Source organism: Nelusetta ayraudi, unplaced genomic scaffold (assembly GCF_046127955.1).
Source record: "Nelusetta ayraudi isolate G7.1 ecotype Tasmania unplaced genomic scaffold, CSIRO-AGI_Nayr_v1 ptg000002l, whole genome shotgun sequence".
NCBI classification, from domain to species: Eukaryota; Metazoa; Chordata; class Actinopteri; order Tetraodontiformes; family Monacanthidae; genus Nelusetta; species Nelusetta ayraudi.
In genome coordinates this window covers 5,165,909-5,188,767 of record NW_027466052.1, presented here as the reverse complement: position 1 = coordinate 5,188,767, position 22,859 = coordinate 5,165,909, and the positions used below count along the sequence as shown (strand labels likewise).

Here is a 22,859-nt window from a genome sequence, read left to right as displayed (position 1 = left end):
AGCCTGAGGGTCATGAGGCTGCTCCACTGGACTTCACCGGCAGAAAACCAGTGGAAATGGTGGCCTGGCTTCCCTTTGACTGACACGCTGCCCGTTAAGAGGTAAGACGGAGCAATCAGCCCGGTCCGAGAGAGCCCGGTCCAATTATCTCCGCACACAAACAGGGACCTTTTCAGGAGATGGCAACACGTCAAATATTGGAGTTGAGAAAACAAGAGGGAGGGAGGGAGGGTATGATAACCTAACCTTTTTATTATTAAGGTTAAAAAGAACAGCAGCAGCAGCAGCAGCAGCATTCACTTTGGTTGCGGTGCTGAACTAGCCGAGTCGAGCACTTACAGATGGCGGCCGGTCGGTAATGAGGGCCAGATAGGAGTTATTTGATCTGCAGAGGCGATACAGCGCCTCATCAATCTGTCCTGGAACAAGGTCACCGGGAGCACGGCGCTCAGGCAGCGTCCTCCCGCTATAATTGGACTGTACGTGAGACTGTGTGTGTGTGTGTGTGCGTGTGTGTGAGAGAGAGAGAAGGAGGATGTGCATGCAGCTGTGTATGAGGTTTAAGCTAACGTTCCCCTGCTGGTGGACTCGGCTACGGCATCTTGTTAGGGTCTATTTTGCAGCCGCCGACGCGAGGCTGATTGGTTATTAGCGGCGGTGGGTGGCTGTTAGCGGCGGTGGGTGCATTAGGCTCTGCCTCCGCCTCGGCCGGGGCCAAGTCTCCGTCAACTGCTCGATGTAGCCGCGGCTAATTTGCCCCCAGTTAGCAGCTCAGGTGGCGTCTCCCCCGGGTGAGAGGAACATCAAGACGGCCAAATTACTGCTTCAAAAGGAAACACACACACAGACGCAGTTGTCGAGCAATGGTTCCCGGTGACGACACACCCACCTGCTACAGGAAGGCTATGAGGAACGTGTCTGTGCTTTCAACCGCGACCTTAAAATGCACTTTGCTCGGCCCAAACAGAGCGCGTGCGGCGAGGGTGAGAGGAGAGGTGCGAGCGGAGCCATGTGTGTGTGTCAGTGTGTGCTGACGTGACGGAGCGCGACAATGTGCCTTCAGAGCTGTCTGGTGTTGTGACACACGGTCACCTTTGGAGGAAAACTGCCGCTCTGCTGTGATTCAGTCCATCAGCAAAGTCAAAATGCATTAAAATGTTTGTAATGGAAAATGCTGTGGTTTTTTTGTTTTTTTTTGAAGAGATTGAGATTTTAACTAGTTGGAAACACCAGTCCAAAAATATCAGCATTTAGCCCTCTGTTTACAGCCTCCAGGGTCTCAGTTCCCTGCATAAAAGAGCGCTTTGTGACATCACAAAGAGCTGATTTTCAAAAACGGAGCATTTTTAGCCCAAAACGGAACTACAATTTTCCTCAATTGTGGGGAGTTGGAGGAAGGTCTAAAAACACAAAAAATGTAAAACATCTTACAGTGAATTTTGCTTAATAAGGGACTTTGTAAAAATAACAAACAAAACCGGTTTTGTGGGGGGGAAACAAAGTCGTGAACAGGCTCGAAGCGCAAACTGAGACTGCAGTTCTTTCCGGGTGCAAGGAAGAGTTTTTCCCGAGGCGGATCAGCCTGGGGAAATAATTAAACCCGGCCACGGCTTCTCTAATGAGTATCTACACTTTGCTGCGAGCTCCTGCGAAGCCATCGCCGGAGAAGACAAAGATGTTGACGCCTGCCGACAGGATCGATCCATTACTGTCAAGACGGCCGTCAACACACTGGGTGTGTGTGTGTGTGTGTGTGTGGGTGGGTGGGTGTGTGGGTGTGAGCTCCCTGGCGTGTGAGCTGTGAGTAATGTGTTCCAGAGTGTGGCTTCCCTTGGATATTTGCTCCTGGTGGCTGTGCGGCAGAGGCAGGTGGATTTTCTCCGGCGTGGCGGTGGCGTACAGTGGAGACGTTAGTGAGTCGGCGCGCGTGCACGTGCACGTGCGCGCGGCTAAATTGCAAGCGAGTATGAATCATGTCAAACGCGCGCGGATACATTTCTCCTCTCATTATTACCGGGGCTATATGCTGTGCACCCGCGTGCAGCCGTCCTCGGTGTGTCTGCAGGCTTCCTATGCATAACGCATGAGTTCGGGCTTCTCCAGTGCGCCAGCGTGTGTTTTTCAACATCCAACGGCGTCTCATCTGCGCATGTTTGTTGAGGCGTGCGGGATTCTGCATTGCGTCACGATATGCTTCCGTCAGTGTAGATTTATATATAGATGAGCGTGTTCTTTAAAGTGCAGCACTGTGAGTACGGGATGGAATGTGTGTTTAACCAACATTGTCTTCCACTGTCACACATCCTCTACTCAGAACATGAACCTTTTAAGATGACAGTGCTTCAAAAATGTAGCTGAATCATTTTGAAAACTAGTTGTTTTGAGACCTTTTTGAATGGTACATTTTAAGTCTGTGCAACATTATTATTTACTTCTCTTCACTTTTTTGGTTTGCAAATATTCATTTGTGTGTACAAAACAAATTTTTATTTATTTACAAAATTCATTTCAGTTGGAACTTTTGATTTTTGTGCGACTCAGTCTTTCTTTTTCTGTTTTTTGTTTTGCTGTTGCAATAGTTTAATTTTCTGTGATAGCTGGAAATTGTTTGTGGCACCCGGGAGCCCAGGACAAATTTCCTCATGGGGACAATAGAAGTGTATTGCGCTACATTTCCTACCGTTAGAACGAAGGCTCAACTCGGGAGTCAAGTGAAGAAGTGAGCTTAAAGTGGCTGCTGGCTGCTTTGGGTTTGACTCCCGGGGTTTTTAAACAGCCACATTTCTTCCCCCGACCCCCTTCGTGACTCTTTATCTTCCCCTAACTGGCCATCTATCTCTTCATCATTAGCCCCTCCCCCAGCCATCCTGACGGACATGCACCATTTTCTCCAAATGGAGTTCAGACATTTGGAACATATTGGAGTGGGCAACGAGCAGAAACGGCTAAATATACCCATAAAGATGAAGGGGGTGAGGGGGGTGGGCTTTCGAAACTCAGCGGAGCGTGACGCATGTGCAGGGTGGTGTGTGCATGTGCATGTGTGTGTGTGTCTGTGTGTGAGAGAGAGAGTGAAAGGAGAGGGATCTCACTGAATTCAGCGAGTCTGACGACCATCTTTAATTGCCTGTTTGCAGTTTGCGGTATGAACGTGCAAGGCCAAGTTTCCCCGAAGAAAGCAGAAAAATTACTTTGAAATTCTCTGCCACCAATCTTTTGCAGCCATCGTGACTCCTCTCTGCTCCTCTCCACCAGCACAAGTGCCTCACAACCTTGGCAAAATAGCATCTAGTGGTGTCGTCTTTATTTTTTTAAATTTTTTTTCAAACATCGGCAGGCTGCATTTTGATGTGTGTTTTGATTTCAGACGCGACGCAAAATTCGCATGGGTGCAACTAATGCACAGATGTTGGCAGGGGAAATGTTCAGCAGCAGTGGCAAAAATACACTGAGAGCAAAACAGACATTTCACAAAGAGAGAAATCTTTGAAATGATGCGACATTCCTTGAAAACTAATGAACGGTTTACATATGCACAAATAAGCAGCCGTTTACACAGAGACTGAAAACCACACATTTTCGAAAATTCTCTAAAGAAAAATGTTTTTACATGGAGCCGTATAAAAAAAAATCCTGTTTACACGGATACGCTGGAAATGACTGAAAGCCATGTAGTACCTATGCCAGGCCTGGTGTGGTGCCACAAGTTCACACCCTGAATGCCGAAGAAGAAAAAGAAGAATAGCGTGTGTAAAGAAGCAGCAGCTCGATAACTACATTAGCACCACAGAGAACAGAGAGAACGAATGATCCAAAAAAACTTTTCAAACTCATCCACCCTGAGGAGCGTTTTCGAAAAAGTGCGGTTCCAGTGAAAATGCTGGCTTTGTGTAAACGGGGCCTTAGTCAACTGTGGCTTTAAATTGAGTAATAATTGTCTTTTTTTTTGAGTAACATTTGCTCAATGAGCAGGTATTTGGCTGCAGCCGTGACCAGAAACTGAATTTCCCTCTCTGCATTTCAGCCCGTGTTTTCTTATAATTAACGGTTTGAAAAACACAACATCCCCCACTGGAGTGTGTCCCGACTAGCTGCTTCGTCTGGCAACAACCACACAACTCTTCATCAAAGAGAAATCCAGCAGCGGCAGCGACACAAAAGAAAGAGCAGATGCACAAAAACCAAGCAAATGCAAAAAAGCAAACCCCCCCCAAAAAAACAACATTATTATGACAAAGAGGGAGAAAGAGAGTCGGCGAGAGAACTTTAATGTCAGTTCTTCAGGGCTGGTATCATCTCAGCAGCCTGCAGCTCAGTGGAGAAGCTTTCATACTGAATCCAGATCATCTTCCAAAGCAGGGCCACAGAAAGGTCAGTGGCGAGTCCTGCTGTGAGCTTTGTTTAAATAAAACCCCGTCGGGTCCGCAGAGGACTTCTGGCCCGGGTTGACTTAGAGCTTCAGTGGCAGCGCAGGAATTAACTGGACGGGGGACAAAACTCGAGTGATGCCGATGAAAGTGGCGAAAGGCTGCAAACCACAAGCTCTGCCGCTGTGATTGGTGCACATTGGGGCTCGTTGCTGCGCGAGTTTTAAAAGCCTTTTTTTGGTCCACACAGCCGAGTTCAAGATTAATGTCAGCTTTATGTCAGATTTCAAACAATCCAAATATGAAAGAGCTCGCGGGCCTTTGTCAGCCTGGCCGCCGTCCAGTCAGCAACACCGAATTCAACAGTCGTTCTCGGAGGGGAGTGCAGGGGGGGGTCGGAGGCTGTGCTCCGACTGCACTAATTACCCCTCCTCGCCTTTCCAAAGATAACAACTCTGCTCCTAATCCCGGCCAAAACAAACGGAATTCGCAGCGACGCAAGAATACCGGCAGATGCGAGCGTGAGCGACATGATGACCAGTCAGAGGCTTCAGCTTCTCGGCCAGGAAGCGGTTGGATGATCATGATGATGATGATGATGTTTGCGGAACGCTGACGGGGCCAGAGAAGCTTCCAGGTTGATTTAAATTTGGTGCAGGTGCCAACAGATGCGCAAACTGGAGACTTTTTTGTCTGAGTTTTGTTAGCTTGGAGATTCTGACTATTATTTTTCTGCCAAAAAATGAAAGACAAAAGTCTCAGACAATTGGTTTTACCCCTGACTGTTATCTCATCACTGGATAAATGATGCTGTTCGAGGCGGTTGGTCTATTATCGGTAGGATTGCAACTGGTGCCATTGCGATCCTTTTTCTTCTTTTTTCCTCCTCAGAACTTCCAGTTTGCTGTTGGATCAAATCTTCCTGCCTGACTCCTTCAGCGAGGGGCCGTGCCGGGTTGCCATAGCAACGTGGACTGATTGACGGCAGAGAGGTGCAGGAGAGAGCTGGGCCCCGAGGCTCGTCGCCGATTAGACGAGATTACACAGATGGGGGGAATCGAGATTGGCAAATTTTCGAATGGTCAACTTCCCAATGAAGGCTTTCAAGCAACGTACAGACCATATGTGCTTATGTTCCCAAGGCTCATTAATATTTTCGGTGAATTCTCTCACTGTATCCTTGTGTTGTGATGAGCCTCAGCGCCGATGGCCCCGTTGATGTATATTGGTGACGGCGGCTCCAGTTAATTTGCAAGTCTAAGGAAGAGCTTGCCGGCTCCAAATGTCACCCGTGAATAATAAAACTCTGGAGTGGGAGCGCAGACCTCTACCTCTTCACACTTAATCATTTTTTTTTTTTAATCTCGCAACCACTAATGGATGGGCGTGTCTCATTTGCTATTCTTCTCACCTGTGGCATTTGGAAGAAGTTCAAGTTGAGGCCGAGTCAATTTTCAAAACAGAGCAGCAACGCGGATACTTACACAACTGGAGTCGTGTCACAACAAATGCTTACAAACACTGACTTTCAGTTAGTCCCGTCTCACACAGGGGGAAAATAAATAAAAAAAATCACCCCCAGCTGGTTGATCGGGTCTTGGGTGCTGAAAGTGAAACGTGGCAAAGCACTCAGCCGGTGTTTAAAGTTCCTTGTTCTGAGAGGAGGCGCTGAACCTCGGCGTCGAGGCGATGACAGGCGCCTCTTTAAAAGATCAGAGATGTGGGAGTTTGAGTGTCACAGCAGGTCAAGGCGAAGACGCCGCTGACGAAGCCGCGGCCCACCACTCACACCGGCTGAAAAGAAGCGACTTCCACCGAGCAGATGCAGCAGCGAAGCTTCGAGGTTAATCTGGCGAGACGGAGAAACACGTGTGCGTTCCCCCGATGCAAATGTGTCTCTATCTGAAATGTACACTAGCTGTTTTTTTCCCCCTCAAAATACTCCTCAGGTAATTGGACACACTGGATTCAGTTGAATACCTCCGTCTATGAAAGTGAAAAAAACACGGCTGGGTGTTGCTTTTTGTTCTAGTCGTGCTCATTAAACGGAAAGTTTCTTTTGATTTCATCCGGGAAATAATTGCACACTGTGACGGTTGTGTGTGTGTGTGTGTGTGTGTGTGTGTGTGTGGTGGGGGAGGAACTGGAAAATGTCGTACCAACATAAAGACAGACAGAAATAGCTGTGAGATCCTATCACGTCTGTTATTCTTCCACACGTCATTTACGACAACTTTCCCAGTCCTGGAAAAAACCCAGAAACACACACTAAAGCTCGACAACAAATCCCTTTGCAGTCTTTCTCACTGATACGCTAATAGTCGCAGCAAAGACCTCGACTCTTGTTAAGTTGCACTTGCGTCACTTTGTATTTGTACCGAACATATTTGACGTCTTTGTCTATTTTTGACTGTTTTTATGGCCAAACGCGAAGCTAAAGGCACTCATTCCGACTGCGTTTACGAATCTCCACTGGCCATACGAAAGAAATTAAGCCTTTACGGGGGGGGCGGGAACTTCCTGCGTCGCAGGCACGGCGCATGGAAAGAACAATTAAGTTGAGGAGATGACAGCTTGGGGCCAGGATGGGCGAGGGCCACCGACTCCCGGCCCTGTAAAACTGGGAACGTGCGTGGCGTTCCTTTGCGGGGGGAACTATTTCTGTCCTGCAAACACCCGTGGACCGAGTGCAGGTCTGGGTGTTGCCCCCGGTGCCCCGCACCATAATCAGAAGCTGCTGCCTCCGCTGGCCTCATTAATCCTGCTGCCAGCTCCCGGAGAGGGTTGGGATGTCAGAGCAAAGTTGCGCCGAACAAAACAAACAGAGAGCGGTGCAAGTGGCGGGAGGTGTAGGAGGGGGGAGGAGGTGAACACTGTTGTTTGGGTCGTGACGTTCTGGAAACGGCGCCGCCGCGACTTTCAACTCACCCTCGACGCCAGACTGTGTTTGCGCAGATAAATTGCGAACTCCTCCTTTAAAGGCGGCGCTCCTGCCAGACACCGTTTGCTTATTTATGACTGGCTGACGTTATCGCTCCTTCACTTCACACTGCGGAGGGCACGCTATGTTTTTTTTTTTTTCCCGGGGTGGAGATATAAGCGCAGAAGAACATTTAACTGCTGGGTCAACCTGGAGCAGCGTTACATCTGGGTTACGCAGCGCAGAGTTATTGTTGTTGTTTTGGAATGGGTCTGAACGGCCTCGCGACCTTGTCTCCACAAGAAAGTTCAGACAACAAAAGGTTTCCAGTCTAAGATCCGCAGACAAACCGCGGAGACGGACGACATTAGCACTTCTTAAAAGTTGAGCAAAGACATCTCGGTGTTGGGCAGCTGGATGCTTTGGGGAGGGGAAGAAAATTTCCACCTAAAAAAAACCTCCTCAACCAGAAGGACACGAGGTCAGACGAAGGCCACGTCTGAACCTCTTGAGTTCAAATGTTCCGCGAGTTTCTGAGACGTCTGCTTTGATGTTCCTCGTTTGGCGTGACAGCTTCACGTCTCACGGAAACGAGGCGGAACGCCGCGATCCGATTGGTCGGTGCGAGATCTGTCGTCCCACTTCTGGTGCCCGTCGGTGAAACCAGGCGACCCTGAAGACTCTCTGCCGCCCTTCACTCCACTTACACCTCCAGCCATGTGAACACAACAACAACAACGGCGACGACAGTGTGAAGGGGAAGTTAAGACGAGGCGACCCGCCGCTCCGCCGCTCTGTATGCATGGCTGCGCCAGAACGCCCCCCCCCCGCCTTCCTTTAAAGGGGAGATCGGGCTGCATGACAAACAGCGGCGCTATCTACAGGCGCAGACTTTAAATACGCTCCAGCAGATCGAAATCCCCGGCTGACTGGAAATGTCCAGTGTTTATGGAAAGCCTCTGGGCATAAACACAACTCCTCCACGAAAGTGCCACCAAAGGGATCCAGCGGTGTCTCAGAAGTCACGCGCAGGACAAAAATGTTTTGTTGTTCTTGCAGAGTCAGAACACACCATGATTTAAATCAGGCTTCTTTTTTTTTATTTTATTATGCTTTCACGGACACAAACTTCTTCTGGAGGGAATGAAGTGACCTTTTCAGAGTCAAATTCGATATCAGGGGAGCGAATCACAACCCCCCCCACTTGGTCCCTCTTCTTTGTGAGTCTTGAATGAGGCGAATACAATTAGGCACAAGAGACGGGGGGTGGGGGGGGGGGGGGTCTAATCACAAGCGTTTCATCGAGTTACAATGACGACGTCTTTCAACAATTTTACCAACGGGTGTCGATCAATCCTCCCCAGTCTGGTGGAGTCGGAGGCTGGTGGAGGTCGGGTGGGACCCTGGGGGGATTTCAGCAAGACGGGCTTAGGGGCGGAAGTGGGGGGCGGGGGGGGACGTCCTCCGGCGACCTGATCCGATTTCCCATTACTGTCTGCTCTAATCACAGCGAGAGGCGAGATGTGATGAAAGGTTGTTGGAGGAGTGATGAACAGATGGGGGGTAAAAACTGTGTGTGAAAGCCTGGGGGTGTTTTTTTGTTTTTTTTTTGTTTGTTTATTTGTTTTTTTGAACCCGCCACTTGCAAAGTTATTTACGCGCAGCCAGTTCTGCTGACGGGCTCCCGTCCCGACGCACCAGACGTCTGTGCGTTGGTGCTTTGTTTTGTCAGCGACAAAGTCTGACGAGGGAAGACGATCACTCGGTTCACAGTAGGAACTTCATCATAATGGCCATGGTCATCGACCGCCTCTCCAGCTGCGTTTCCATTACCCCTAGAATAGCGCAAAACCTAAATATCCCAATAAAAACTGGTAATGCAAACAACTAAAACTTGGAAAAACCTCTAAAATGTCACTGAAAGGTTTTGACGCTCTCATGAAGTGGTTTTCCAGACGTATGGATATAGAGGCAAATCGCAAAAGTGTCATGGAAACACCTTCTTCGCATTTACTGCGTCACCGGACGTGACGTACGGGGGTCGCGTGACCAGTTCACGTGAAAAGAAAAAATGGCGGGTTATGTTTGGATGGAGGAGACGGAATATTTTTTACAAGCGTGTAAAAAAAAATTTCTGTCTCCAACAACCATTCTTGACAGCAAACAAACAATTTTGCGGGACAAGATTTTACGAGAATTACGGCTGATGCACTTCACACCATTTAACAGGGAACACCTGCAATTTGCAATTGTATTTTGCCAAAATGTCATTTCTATTTTGCGAAAAACGCAGCTACTGGCTCCTATCGTTTACTCAGACAGTTTTTCAACTGAAGAGTCTTTGAGCTCATCGCGCTGGTTGTTTTGTTTTTTTTTGCTTTGCTTGTTGGAACAGGCGTGTCCCATAAAATCTGTTTTATTTCTCTCAAAACCACACACACACACACACACACACACACACACACACACACACACACACACACACACACACACACACACACACACACACACACACACACACACACACACACTCTCGCTTTCCTTTTCCATTTCTCGTTTTTTAATTTGACAATTCTTAATTTTACGTTTTATCACCCGGAGATGATGTGCAGCGAGGCCCATTCTCAGGCTTTCGACCACAAACGGCCTCCGCAGGTAACTGCACGTTTCAAATCGGCGGCATGTTGACAGAATTTGCACAACAGCCCGGTGAGACTCTGCCAGCTTCTCTCCGGCGGCTGCTTGGGCATGCTCGAATTGTTTGGAGAGGAGCCGGAGTGTGTGGAAAGTGGCGCACGGTTGGCTGCAGGCATTAGCGATCCCTCAGGAGTGGCCGCCGCAGACCAAAAAAACAAAACAAAAAACAACTTCCTCTTTCTCTCGACGACAGAATCGCATTCAGCAAACAGACAATTCTGTGATAAACTGTGTTTAAAAATGGATTCTGGTGAAATCCCAATGATTTGATGAGATTGCAGGGCAGCTCAACACCGGATGGATAAAAGAAAAAGACTTGAAAATGTTATAGTAGCCCATTGTCAACATCAGCGTCAGGGATTAAAACCAACAAAGTCAAATGAACATTTTAGACCATATGCAGCCCATGTGTGAAGTTATTAAGGAAGATAACAGACTGGTGAAAATGTAATTAATGGATAATTAGTGAAGTATTGGAGATTTGCTGCAAACGCTTTCTTTTTTCTTCTGCAGCATGTGGATTTATTTTCAAAGACACGGGTGACATTGCAAGTGTGTTTCCTGACAGTGATAATCTTAAAAAAAAAAAGGCTACTGATTAGAGGGAATACAGGTAATCAGGACTATTTAATGGGGAAATTGTGTGTCTGAGCGCAGGGGCAGACAGGTGGTGATGTGTGAGTGACTTGTGAGAGGAACATTGCAGAATATTTGGTGACCTTGGCAGATCTGCTGACGTCTTCGGATCTTTTCATCTCTCTCTCGCTCTCCCCTTAATTTTTTTTCTCAGCGCTGAGCTTATTTGCGTGTCCTTAAGAGAGCAGCGTGATGCCAATGAGGTCCTGACATTTCAAAGTGGGACGTTGAAAGCGAAGAGTAGTCGGCATTCACTTGGAAAATAGCAGCTGTTGCTTTTGAAAACACTATAATTAATATTCTTTAAACAATAAATAAATAAATAAATAAATAAATAAGGATTGGTTTCCAACAAAATGTCTGGGACTCAATGACTCTCGTCAGCACTTGACTTCTGTGTGGCCGAATGCCGCTGCGTCTGCAGACGAGCCGACCAAACGGTCCAGTGAGACTGAAAATCAGTGTTGCCCAAAGCGTCGGAAGCAAGGTGTTGGGATTTACTGGCAGGGAAAGATTATCGAGCGGCGCTCTACAAATGAGGCACGGATGGCGGCGCTGATTAATGTCACTCTATTTGCCCTGCGTTCGATATTGAACGTGATTTATCTAAATGAAAGCATTTGTAGGAGAAAATTAGGAATCCAACCCGCGGGGCGCTTGGCTTGCAGATGTGTGCCGCTGACGAACACGTCGCTTGTGTCAACATCTGCAAACACACGTGGGTTCTGAAACACGGCGGCGCGTTTAAACAGCGACTCCGTCTATTTGCACAGACTGATTAATGTAAATCCACCTTCTCCTGAGTTCCTCCGAGCGGCTTTTGGAACCCTCTCCAAAGAGGTTTTAAATGATTGGTTTCAGTGATGCTGATGTGTCATCAAACTATTACACTGACCAAACCAATTAGTGCAAATGGACATATGGCTACCTCCTGGGGTCTGCCGCAGGGTTATTACTGAGTGAAACTTTAACAGGGGTCTGGTCACCTCTCCAGAGGTCCATGTTAATGCGTGTGAGCAGACAGATGGTGTAGAACAAGTCGATATGTCTAATTTTGACTGGAACGATATGAGGAGCTCTAATTTTGGTCTGTGCAATCACCTTGTTGCTGATTTGTCAGGCTCTGTCTGGTCTTAGCTAACTTTGCACACCATCTGTGCTATTCAGAATTTAACTATGCAGGCTTGCCAACCTCCAAATCTATAACATTCAATCACGCTTAAAAAAAAAAAAAAAAAATGTTGATTGCAACTTTATTTTAATAGTTGTGACAAAAGAACTTTCCCCAAAATCCGCCACTTAAAGGTGGAGAAGAACACAGGAAGTGACCGTGTGCCTTGCTGCTGCTAACGTGATTAGCCCATGCTCCATTGACAATTCCACTCCCTCTTTCCATTAAAGGAGGAACAGAAACAGCTTTTCTCTGTGGACAACATGTTCACAGTTCTGTTCAACTCTTAGTTTCTCTAAGAGTCTATCAAGCTAATGTTCTCGCACGCACGCACCAACAGGTGAGCTCTGGCTAAGCTAGCGGTGACAGGTCTGGCTGCTCCCCTTTCATGTAATGCACAGATGTTGCAATCAACACTCCAAGTGCTTTCAGTGGGCTCTGTGCCAGAAGGATTGAGATCACATTCCATCTGGTGTGAAGCTTGACGTCAACACTCCTGATGTCACTGCACTTGATGCAATGTCAGTTTTTTTTTTTTTTGCTGAACGTACCCTGTACGGTGAGTTGGGTCTGTGCTTCGATGGTGGCGTTGGCGTTGCTGGCCGTGCAGGTGTAGACGCCTCCGTCCTCTTCTGTCAGGTTGGAGATCTGGAGGCTTCCTCCTCCGATGAGCTCCAGGCGGCCCACGCTGGAAGCACAGAGCGGCAAAGTTTGAGGGGAGGGACAAAAAAAAAAAAAAAAAAAAAGAAATACAAAAATTGGTACAAAGTGTGAACAAGTTGTTCCGTCCTGTTTCCCCCTTGAAAATAAATATATAAGAGTCATTACAGCACATTTCCATTTTCTCTCCACTGAGTGGCTAAAGAGCTCAGCGTCGCCGTGCTACCCCGCTGAACTCCAGCTGACCCCACATCTCTTTTCTTGCCTCACTTGCTGTGTCACCTTTTAGTAACTCGCTGAATAAATTATGTATGATAAAAGCCAAATCAACTGCCAGCGAATAGGAAAGAAAGAAGGGGGGAAAAAAACATCTGACTTTAAAGACAATTTAAGAATTTATCCTCAATTCAAGACAAACAGTAAAAACGTGTCTGTGTTTTTCCTTCAGGCGAACATTTCGCCGCATCACGTCACTTTTACAGTCAGCAAAAGGCTCGTTCCACCGCCTGCACAAATCACTCCTTTGATAATCTGTTAATTAACTGTGGTGACGGTCATCTTCTCAATTACCGCGTCCAACATCTCTAATTGATCCACTTGTTGCTGAGGATGAAGAGACGCTGCAGCCACACCGAGACACAAATGTCTTTCGATGGCAAATATTCAATCAGTGTGTTAAATGGGTAAAACGACTATTTTCATGCATTTTTGATCTATTGACGAGCTTCAACAGAACAGCAGGTGCGCATCAGAGCTTTCCGACCGCGAATCAGTCCGAGGGAGCATTAAATATTTATTCATCCAGACTAGCGAGGCCTGATCTAAGAATACAACCGCAAGTCTGTTTGTACAGTCTCGCTTATGCCGATGACATGCCGTCTTTTTTTTTTTTTTTCTTTTAATGATAAAACAATCCTGAGCTTGTCAATTAGCCTGGGGGGCTGGTTGGGGTGGGAGATGGGGAATCAGTCAGTGCCAGCGCTCCGGCTTGATTCAGCAGCTACTGGTGCGCAGTCAAAGGAAGAGGCCGGGGCGAGAGAAAATGGAAATCAATATCGAAGCGAGAGAACTCCACACTCAGATGGAGAGCTAGAAAAATAAAAAAAATGAGACGCTGCGGGACGGCCGAAGAGATAAAAATGTGTAGAGGAGTCGCGGCTTGAACGCCTGCAACCCGAGGGAAGCGGGATGGGGACTGGCCGGGGTTAAGCAGAGGGAGGTGGGACACGCATGGGGAGGTAAACAATCCCATAATGCAGCAGACTGACGGAGATTTGAAACAGTGAAAAAAGTGCTGACCGACCCAGCGTTTCTCCGTGCCACCTGCTTGCACGAGTGTTGGAAAGCCACTCGACCTGCTGTCCACAGAGTGATGTCACTCCTCTGGTGAGAGCGGGACACATAACACTATAAAGGCCACAGCCGCATCAAATTGTCGGAGAAAATGCGTATTAAACAAATACATATGCTTGACTTTGAAGTGGGTTTTTTTTTGGCTCCAGGTGTCTCTTTGAAGCAACAGCCAGGTTAATTTCTGAAAATAAATAAACACATTTCTGCTGTGATAAAATTAGTTTCGCCTCTCTGCGGGAAACGAGCAGTTGCATCAGCAACATTTTGTCTTTCACATTTGAATATTAGAGATCTGGTCACCGACTTGTGTCCCATGAAACTAAGCAAGGTTGTCAGAATTAAATTCACGTGAAGATTCTACAGGGTTCGCAAATCATTATTATACCTTTAGTCAAAGGTAATCCAATATTTTGCAAAACATATTTCTACTTGTCATAATTAAAGATTAACGGGTGATAAATAATATTCAGAACACCTGCTAGTACTGGAAAACAGTATTTACCCTTTCTGGCAGTAGCTGCACTGCAGGCTTGTTGTTTCACGGCTGTTTCGCGTCAAGGAAACGGGAAATAAAAAAAAATCACCATTTTTACACAATGGACAGGAAACAACCATTACCCGACTAAGTCCACGAGTGGGAGGAGACGTGAAGCTCAAAGTCTTCCTCCGAGCTCCGAGACGGCGGAACACACGGCGGCGGTCGCTAAAAATACCCAGCGTCTCGCTGCGTGCCGAGAAACACTCGAGTTCGCAGCACAGTGGCTTCCAGCGGGAGGCTCGGCCGAGTCAAATATCCCCGCCAAAAAAGAATCGTTTGTTCGAACGGAGCCCCGAGTGCGGCGAGCGAGCCAGATGCTCCCGCGGCTCGTCTCACCACGGCGACCATTTAGCCGATCGGCCTTGAGTGCCGCTGGCGCTGAAGGGGCACCGACAGCTTCCTCCAGTGCGGCAAAGAGAAGCATATCAGAGCAGCAGCCACTTGGCCCTTCTGTTTAGGGGCCGGTCGATCCCAGCCGCAACTGCGGAGGCTCGAGTTCTCAGAGGAGGAACAAGGAACGCGTCTTTTTATTTCATATTTTGTACGGCCTGAGCAGCCGTGACTCCAGACGCCGAGCGACCTCAGCTTATGTCCATTTAAATGAGGCTCACATGGCTGCTGGTTAACTCGTGAGGGGACATGGAGAAGAGTCTGGTGTCGCAGCTGCAGGCTCGTGGCAGGAGAGGCTGTCGGTGGAAGGTGAGGCTCTAATTTGAAAGAAGAATTAAATAACTTGAACCCTTGAGCACACGGTGCATGTTGTGTGCGACCAGGTGTTGCGCTGCTGGGCTCACTGACCTCGCTGCCGTTGGTTGTAATCAGCTGAAAAGGAAACCCGAGTGTGGAGCTTGTTACTGGTGACTGTGTTTTGACACTCTGCTGCTGCTCCGTCATCACCTCCCCATTAGGCGACTGGATAACCTTTGGAATTCCCTTTTCCCCCTTGCATGTAAACCCTGCAAACCGGATGTAATATGAGTCCAGTGTGTGTGTGTGTGTGTGTGTGTGTGTGTGTGTGTGTGTGTGTGTGTGTGTGTGTGTGCCTGCATTTAGTCATAAAGTAAGGTGTCTTTAGGTAAGTGATCACTAAACCTTAGGGATGTGATGGTACGGTACCATCAATTTCACGGTGCTGCAGTGATGCAGGCGTCTAGGTGTTGGTCGTTGGATTGTGTTCTAGCTGCGTTTCCATGACAGTTTTTCACAAAATAAGAGCAATATTTCTAAAATTTCGACAAAGTACAATTGTGATTAGCAGGTGTTTCCATTGAATGGTGTGAAGCGCATAAGCCGCAATTCTCGTTTGTTTGCTGTCAAGAACGGTTGTAATATTTTTCCCTTTGATTACTTGTAAAAAAAATATTCTGTTTCCTCCTCTGTCCAAACAACGCGCCATTTTCACTTGAACTGAGCTGGTCACATGACCCCCGTACGTCAAGTCCGGTGACGCGTAAATGGGAAAAAAGTGTTTCCATGACACTTTCGCGATATAACTCTGTATGGATACATCTGAAAAAGCACCTCACGAGAGAGTAAAAACCTTTTAGCCATATTTGAGAGGTTTTTCGAAATTTAGTTTCCATGACCAGTTATCTATCGCGATATTTAGGCATTGCGCAATTCTAGGGGTAATGGAAACGCAGCTTCAGTCACCCCTCAAATCTCTGAACCAAAGACTTTCTCTCGGAACGGCTGTCCAAAATGTCCTGTTGAGCCGCTGGGACACGAGAGCAGCAGCTGATGGAGGAAGCAGGTGCCTGGCTGGTCGACTCCGGCCGTCCGTGACCGTGTGACTGGCGTGGCGGCGAGGTCCATCCACCAGGGTGCGGGCTGGAACGAAGGCGACGGAGGCGCCGCTCTGTCATCGGGCGATGAGCGGCGCCGTGACGTCGGGCGCAGGGGTCACGCTACAATAGGTGAGTTGGGAGGCAGGTGCATGTGGTTGTGTGTGTGTGACTGTCACAGCCCAAACTGCGGCGGGACTCATTAATAATGGATGTAGCGGGAATGTACAAACTTTTTCTTTGTTTGGCCTCTTTAGCCCCCCCTGGTTTCTATTGTTGACTACTAACCCCTCCGCCGTCTCTCTCAACGTCGTCACGCGCCGTGAATGCCAACCATCCACGAGTCTCGCTGTCACAGTTCAGCATGAATGCCAATTTCAACATGTTTTTTTTTTTTTTTTGGGGTGGGGGTGGGGGGGTTGCAGAATGCAATCACAGCGCTGCCCACCAATCCGGAGCATCTTTGCCGGAGCAGGAGGAAGAAGAAGATGAGAATATTTCATTCTGCAGGCTAAGGAGGAATTTGCTTTGATTTTTATTTTTTTTCAGCCTTTCAGCCAAAAAAAATTAGAAAAAAAAAATTCAACAGAGGGCTCTATTTGCATATTCCTGATCAGATACGAGCAATGCTGCATTGGGGAGACAGTGGCGGTAAGTCAAGCTGTCTGCGGAAAATAAAAGAACAACTAGATGGAAATTAATGTGAGAGAAACCTGGTGACAATAACGTCGGCTGGAGCATCTCCAGTAATTCCGCCATAATAACCTTTTCCTCTGGCTGCTAATGGAAAGCCGCAGGGCCCTTGAGACTAAAACAACTCCTGCATACCTGAATTTATTTGCTTTTTTTTCCCTCCCTTAAAAAAAATAAAAAAATACTGTGCCTGGTTCTCCGGGAACAAAGTGAGTGTGTGATTAGTGAATATTACAATAAAGCTCGACGCGGAAGAGCTGAAAATGCAAAGACAGTCACATGTTAAAGACTGTCTTAAAAAAAGACACAACCCACATTTAAATATTCACAGCTACAGATGTAGCACAATTTAAGCTTTCCAAGGAATAGCGAGTGTTTTTCTGCCATTGGCTGATGGATAATTTATCCTGAAGCAGGAGGAGGAGAACAATGGGGGAACAGCGCTTGTGTGTCTTTGTGCAAAAGAGATTAGAAACGTCCTAAAAGATTTTGTGTAGCTCCGCTGCCAGAAAACCATGTTGCTTGTATTTTTTCCCCCCTCCTCAGTCCCATGTGGCAGTAAAAACCATTCCATTAGCTTTAGCCCACTCCGTGGCTGCCATCCATCATTTTTAGCCTGCATCTGTTGTGTGGGAATCAAAAGCCCACATCTGGCGCTGGAGAGTGGCTTTTCTTTTTTCACGTAAAAGGATCTTAAATAGCGCTAAAACGATCGATCGATTATTGGCCTCAAATCAAATCGATGAAAAAACAATATTTGATTACAGTTTTTGTGAATAGAGGCTTTGTTTCCTTGACCAAGTGGTCTCGGTTCTGCTTAGAACTTATCGTTTAGATCAGCGTTTCTAAACTGGTGGGTCTTAAAGAAAATAGGACACACAATTCATTTCAATAATCTCAATAATTTATCTACTATGTTTTCATTTTTGTGGAATAAATTTGGGTCGTGACTTCATGTTGAGGAAAAAAGCCGGGTCCTAAGTCTCCACCAGTTGACGGCTACTTATTTTAGCCGACCAGTTGTTACATTTCGTGCACCTATTTGAAGAACCCTTTCTTCAAATCAAATTAAAGGGAATTAATCAATGGATTAATCAATTCCAAAAGTTATTAATAGCTGGAGCTCTAATCTCAACACCTTCTTCCATGTGCGTACACGCTGGTGCAGAAAGCAAAGCGGAGGACTTTGATTGATGAGTTTGCTCCGCTAATGGTGCTACTCTCTGGACTGTTTCACACCTGCACTGTTTAGCTTTGCTCCAAAATAGATTTAACCTGAATCCTTCAGGATTATTTTTGTTTTGTCTGTGTGGGCCAATGTGCATTCCCCGTGTATTACTCAACCCAGAGTCGAAGCACGGCAGGAGAGGAGACAGCGATACATCCATGTACGAGACCATACTGTCGAGTGATCTTTAGCCGTTTGTTGCCAGGCAGCACAAATCGAGGCTGATGTCTCTTCCGTGTGCTTGGCTGCTCGTCTTCATGCCATCACTTTGCTCCGGGGGGGTCTGACTAGGATGGAGCTGCTCATCCTGGCGATCCCCCACTCAACTTGCTGTGTTCCACATCGGAGTGCGATTGTTTCGTGTAATCCGAATCAGTTGGGGGGGGGGGGGGGGGGAATCTTGTCGTCGGCGCATCTGCGATGGATCCTGGTGACAAAGCGGCTTTAAACGCCCGTGAACTGCACCCGATCTTCTAAAGCGAGCCGACTGCAGTTAACGTGGCAATAAAAGCAAACCTGCGCTGTATCAATAGCTTGTTAACTGCACTGCTGGCAGACACTGAGAAAAAAAAAAAAAAAAAAAAGAACAAAACAAAACAAAACACGGCGCCCTGCTACACCCAGAGGTGAGTTAATGAGCAAAGAAACGTTGGGCTCAAATTCAGCAGCACCGAGAGTCGCAGCATCTCCCCGTTCCCAATGAGGCCTGTGGCGTTTTGTCGCGGCGCCAGACTCAAGTGAAGTGCAGCCTCGTTCCCGGCGGCACAACCGACCGTTCCAGCACACGCCTGTCCTCTCTGGCACGCCGGCGCATCGTAAAAACAAACGCTGTCCGCGTTCCAGAAATTAAATTCTGGGCTTTTACTTTGAAACCGCAGAGAGGTTGTGCAACCTCCCCCCCCCCCCCCCCCCCCTGTAATGGGTGGTTTTGCAACATATATTTTAATTAAAAGGGTTCGAGATCGCCAACGGGGAAAGAGGAATGCGAGTTGGTTCGCCAGACTGCCTCGAAAATCTACAGGGTCACCTGACCAGCTAGAACAGGGGCAGGTAAACTTTTTGACACGGGGGCCACAATGGGGACACAGAGAGGGGCCGGAGCAGCAGCAGATGGATGGATGGTGACCCACCTCATAGGAGAAAAAAATATATCATGGAAAATGTAGAAAACATTATTTATTTAATGTGTATTGAAAATTAACCAAAGCAAAGTTACAACAAAATGTGTGTCCTTGAAGCCCTGCAGTATTTAGATCTTTATTGAAATGACTCTTAAAACTCTGAAAAAATGGATGAAATACAGCTATTTTATGACTGACTGACTATTAATATAATTTCCGGGCCGGATTAAAAAGCTTAGCGGGCCGTTTATGAGCCCTGGGCCATAGTTTGGGCAAGCCTGAGCTCGACAATGGACAAACATTTACAACATACTTTACATACATCAGAACAAAGTGACCAAGTGTCCTCCTCCATCATGAAGACTGTCAGAGTGAGTCCAGTTAACACATGAAAGCAACTATTTTCAGGTTGGGGATCAGCACTCTGAGGGAGGGAGTGAGTGAGTGTGTCTGAGGCAAACTGATAGATTCAGTCTAATATCTCTCAACCCATCGGCTGTTCTCTCTGCTGCTGAGACAACTGGAGCCCAACGCTCAGGAAAGTCTGGAAACCGTATTGAAAAAGCAAGAAGGGGCTAATTTAAAAAAAAAAAAAAAAAAAATCAATGGCAATCATTGACGGGCGTGGGTGTTGTTAACGACGTAAAGGCACTTGAAAGGATGCGCAGAACAAAGCGGGTCCAAGTTTGTGAGTGTCGCTTTGCGACTTCGCTCAAAGATACAGACAATTACAGATGATTGCCTCTGAAGGGTTGCTGGCCGAGATGAAAACCTCGATGACGCAGCGCGGGGTTTCGCTCCTCCGGCAGCGGCGGCGGCGGCAGAGCCAATTCCACGCGGCAATCTTGGCGCCATTATATGAAAGCTCTCCTCGGATAAATTACAAACTCGGCCAGACGTCGCGACTGCGGGATGTGCGCCTTAATTTGGCAATTTTTCAAAGAGATGCACGACCTGGAAGTGGCTTTCGCGATAACGTCACGTTGGCGATTGTCAGATAATGGCGATGCCCACGGAGTCTTAAGGCGTCCATTCAAACTCATTAGGCGGCGTCTTTGTGGCGGGAAAGGCTTCGACTGTATGAATTTGATTGTGAATAGTGGAGCGACTCGCCTCGCCAGAGGGAACACCGGCTGGGGAAGTGCGGGAATGTTCGGTTTGAGGACGCGTTGGCTATCCACCGCTAGCGCTGCCCTCCCTCAGCTTTACGCATCCATACAGCACCAAGCTGCAGAGACGTTTTTCATTTCCTCTGTACATTGATATGTGGGAATGACTCGCGTGTGGGAGGGTTACCCACAGAACAACCACCCCCCCGCCTCGGACTTCACAAGCAAAAATGCATATATATATATATATATACACACAATCGTATTTAAACGAAGTCGTCTGCGAGGAGACAGATGGCTCCAAGGCTTCGAGGGTGGTGGCGGGGGGGCTGATTTACATGCTCCGTCAATTCCCCGTTGCCGGGGCCGACATGCATAATTCATCCGTTTTATTGACTGCCGCGGAATTCTATTAGGTGATAGAGTGATACTCCCGGGAACAAAAGATGACTGTCATTTTTGGTTTCATCAGGGGTGGCGCGTGGGAGACGAATCCAAAGGCCGGTTTTCCCTCGGCGGCGGCCGAGGCCTCAGTCTAAACGTGTGGAGTGAACGCCATCTCCAGTTTGATGTATTCGGCGGCGGCGGCGCCTAATCAGAACAAACGACGAGCTCGCCGTCCTTGCTCAAAGACTCTCGGCGAGCCAAAATGGATTTTAAGCGGCTGCGGGACCCTGATGAGAGCGTAAACCAATATGACAAACAGCATCACGACTTCACCGCACACAGCGTGTGACCGTGAAAAACGACGAGCGTCAACTTAAAGGAGGGCGTTATGTGCACAAATGGACACAAGCGTCACTTTGTCTCCTACTATTGATAATGGACATGCAACACAATTTAGAGGGTGATCATTTTTAACGCAGCCTCCATTTGTCTCTTTATGTTTGCCTTTAAAATGTCTTTGACTGACAATTCATCTCGAGTACTGTGTGTTGAGTGTATACACCCACTGGTCTCAATGGTGTTTGTTCTGTAAAAGGCTTTAAATTGTCCTGCGTGAGTCAGAAGGGAAAAAAAAATAAGATGAGCAATTATTTTTTGCAGTAAGACTAATGAATGTACTAAATGCCAAGGATGCAGGTAGAAATTATCTTTAGATTTTTTTTTCTTTCTTTGCAATAAAGTTTACTCTTGCAGTGTTCTCCTTAGATATACAAACACAAGAGCGTCCAAAACATTTCACCGCAAAGACTAAGAAGTATTTTCGTCTTTTTTTTTTTTTTTTTTTTTTTAAACATGAGGATCAGCTCAACAGTCGACCCTTAAAATCCCGGCAAAGCAACCCAAGCAGAGGATTCTGCCTCTTAAGAACCACCTGTTCAAATCTCCATTCCCAAGTCTTTCTTTATTCCCGTCTGCACATCAGAGCAGCCGCTAACTCCTGCGCGGAAACACGGACAGGTGATACAAAGGCAGCGCCGCAGAGCGTCTTGACAGGCTATGAATAATACACTGATGAGACTCGTCAAAGAACGAGGCAGGGCTCCTTCATTCTGAGAGACGTGGAGGACTCCACTTTCATCAAGAAGCGTCCAAAAGCACTTTCGGTTGCAGGGTTCTTGCTCCCCTTGGAAATGTGCAAAACCCAAATAGCGCAGTAAAAATCTGGTAATGGAACCTCTCGAATATCACTAAAAAGTTTTTACGCACTCATGGAGGAGGTACTGCAGACGTTTCGATATAGAAAAGAATATCGCAAAAGTACAGTAGCTACACTTTACAAGCCAAAGGACTCGGCGCACGCAGTCACGTGACCAGTTATCTCCAAGACAACGTGGCCTCTGTGTCTCTCTCACACACACACACACACACACACACACACACACACACACACACACACACACACACACACACACACACACACACACACACACACACACACACACACTTTGCTGATGAACTCTCATTCGCCTTTGTCGTCTATTCAATGTCGAATACTCTCAAGGCAACCGCTGTCAATGTAAAGAGAACTGCGGCAACACGCGACAGGTTTTGAGTGTCTGTCTTTCTTCCAGCAGATTCTCGCCATCGAGATTTCATGAGAACTGCAAAGACCAAAACGCCCTTCAATGGAAACATGCACAAGTACTTTACAGAAACATTTCTGAAATATGTAAATATAAATATCAAATATAATATCAATACAAATATCAAAATATAGACTTATACTGTAAGGGAAACTTAGCGATTGATCTTCCATTTTTTGCCGTCCTGTTCATTCAAAGAAGTGAACAAGGCGACCAATCATCGGGCAGAAGCAGGGGAACCCGAGCGGGATGACCGCTGGCTGCCACCGAGTGAACAGACGACAGGTACTTTGAGAAACTTTCATCCCGCTGCCCGCCGGCTCCCAACTTTCAAGGCCACGTGTGGGCGCCGCACCAAAGACCAATTAGGCGCCTCAGAAGGGCCACGACGGTTTTTAATTGACAGCAGCTCCTCTGTAGCGCCAGAGAGGGACACGAGACTCTCTCGGATAAAAAGGGGGGAAAATTCACCGCTGTTCTTTTTTTCAATTGTCAATGTCATATTACAAAAAAAGAAAAAAGAAAAAAAAAATCAAAAGGAGCCGTCTCGGT

General features: G+C 47.2%; 1 protein-coding gene across 1 annotated transcript in view; it reads right to left on the bottom strand.

The window, feature by feature from the left end:
• Nucleotides 1–22,859, bottom strand: part of neo1a (neogenin 1a) — a 150,732-nt gene that overhangs the window by 46,306 nt on the left and 81,567 nt on the right. The window contains exon 5 of the mRNA XM_076025287.1: nt 12,343–12,479. Within this exon, the coding sequence (XP_075881402.1) occupies nt 12,343–12,479 (137 nt within the window). The remainder of the gene's footprint in view (nt 1–12,342; nt 12,480–22,859) is intronic.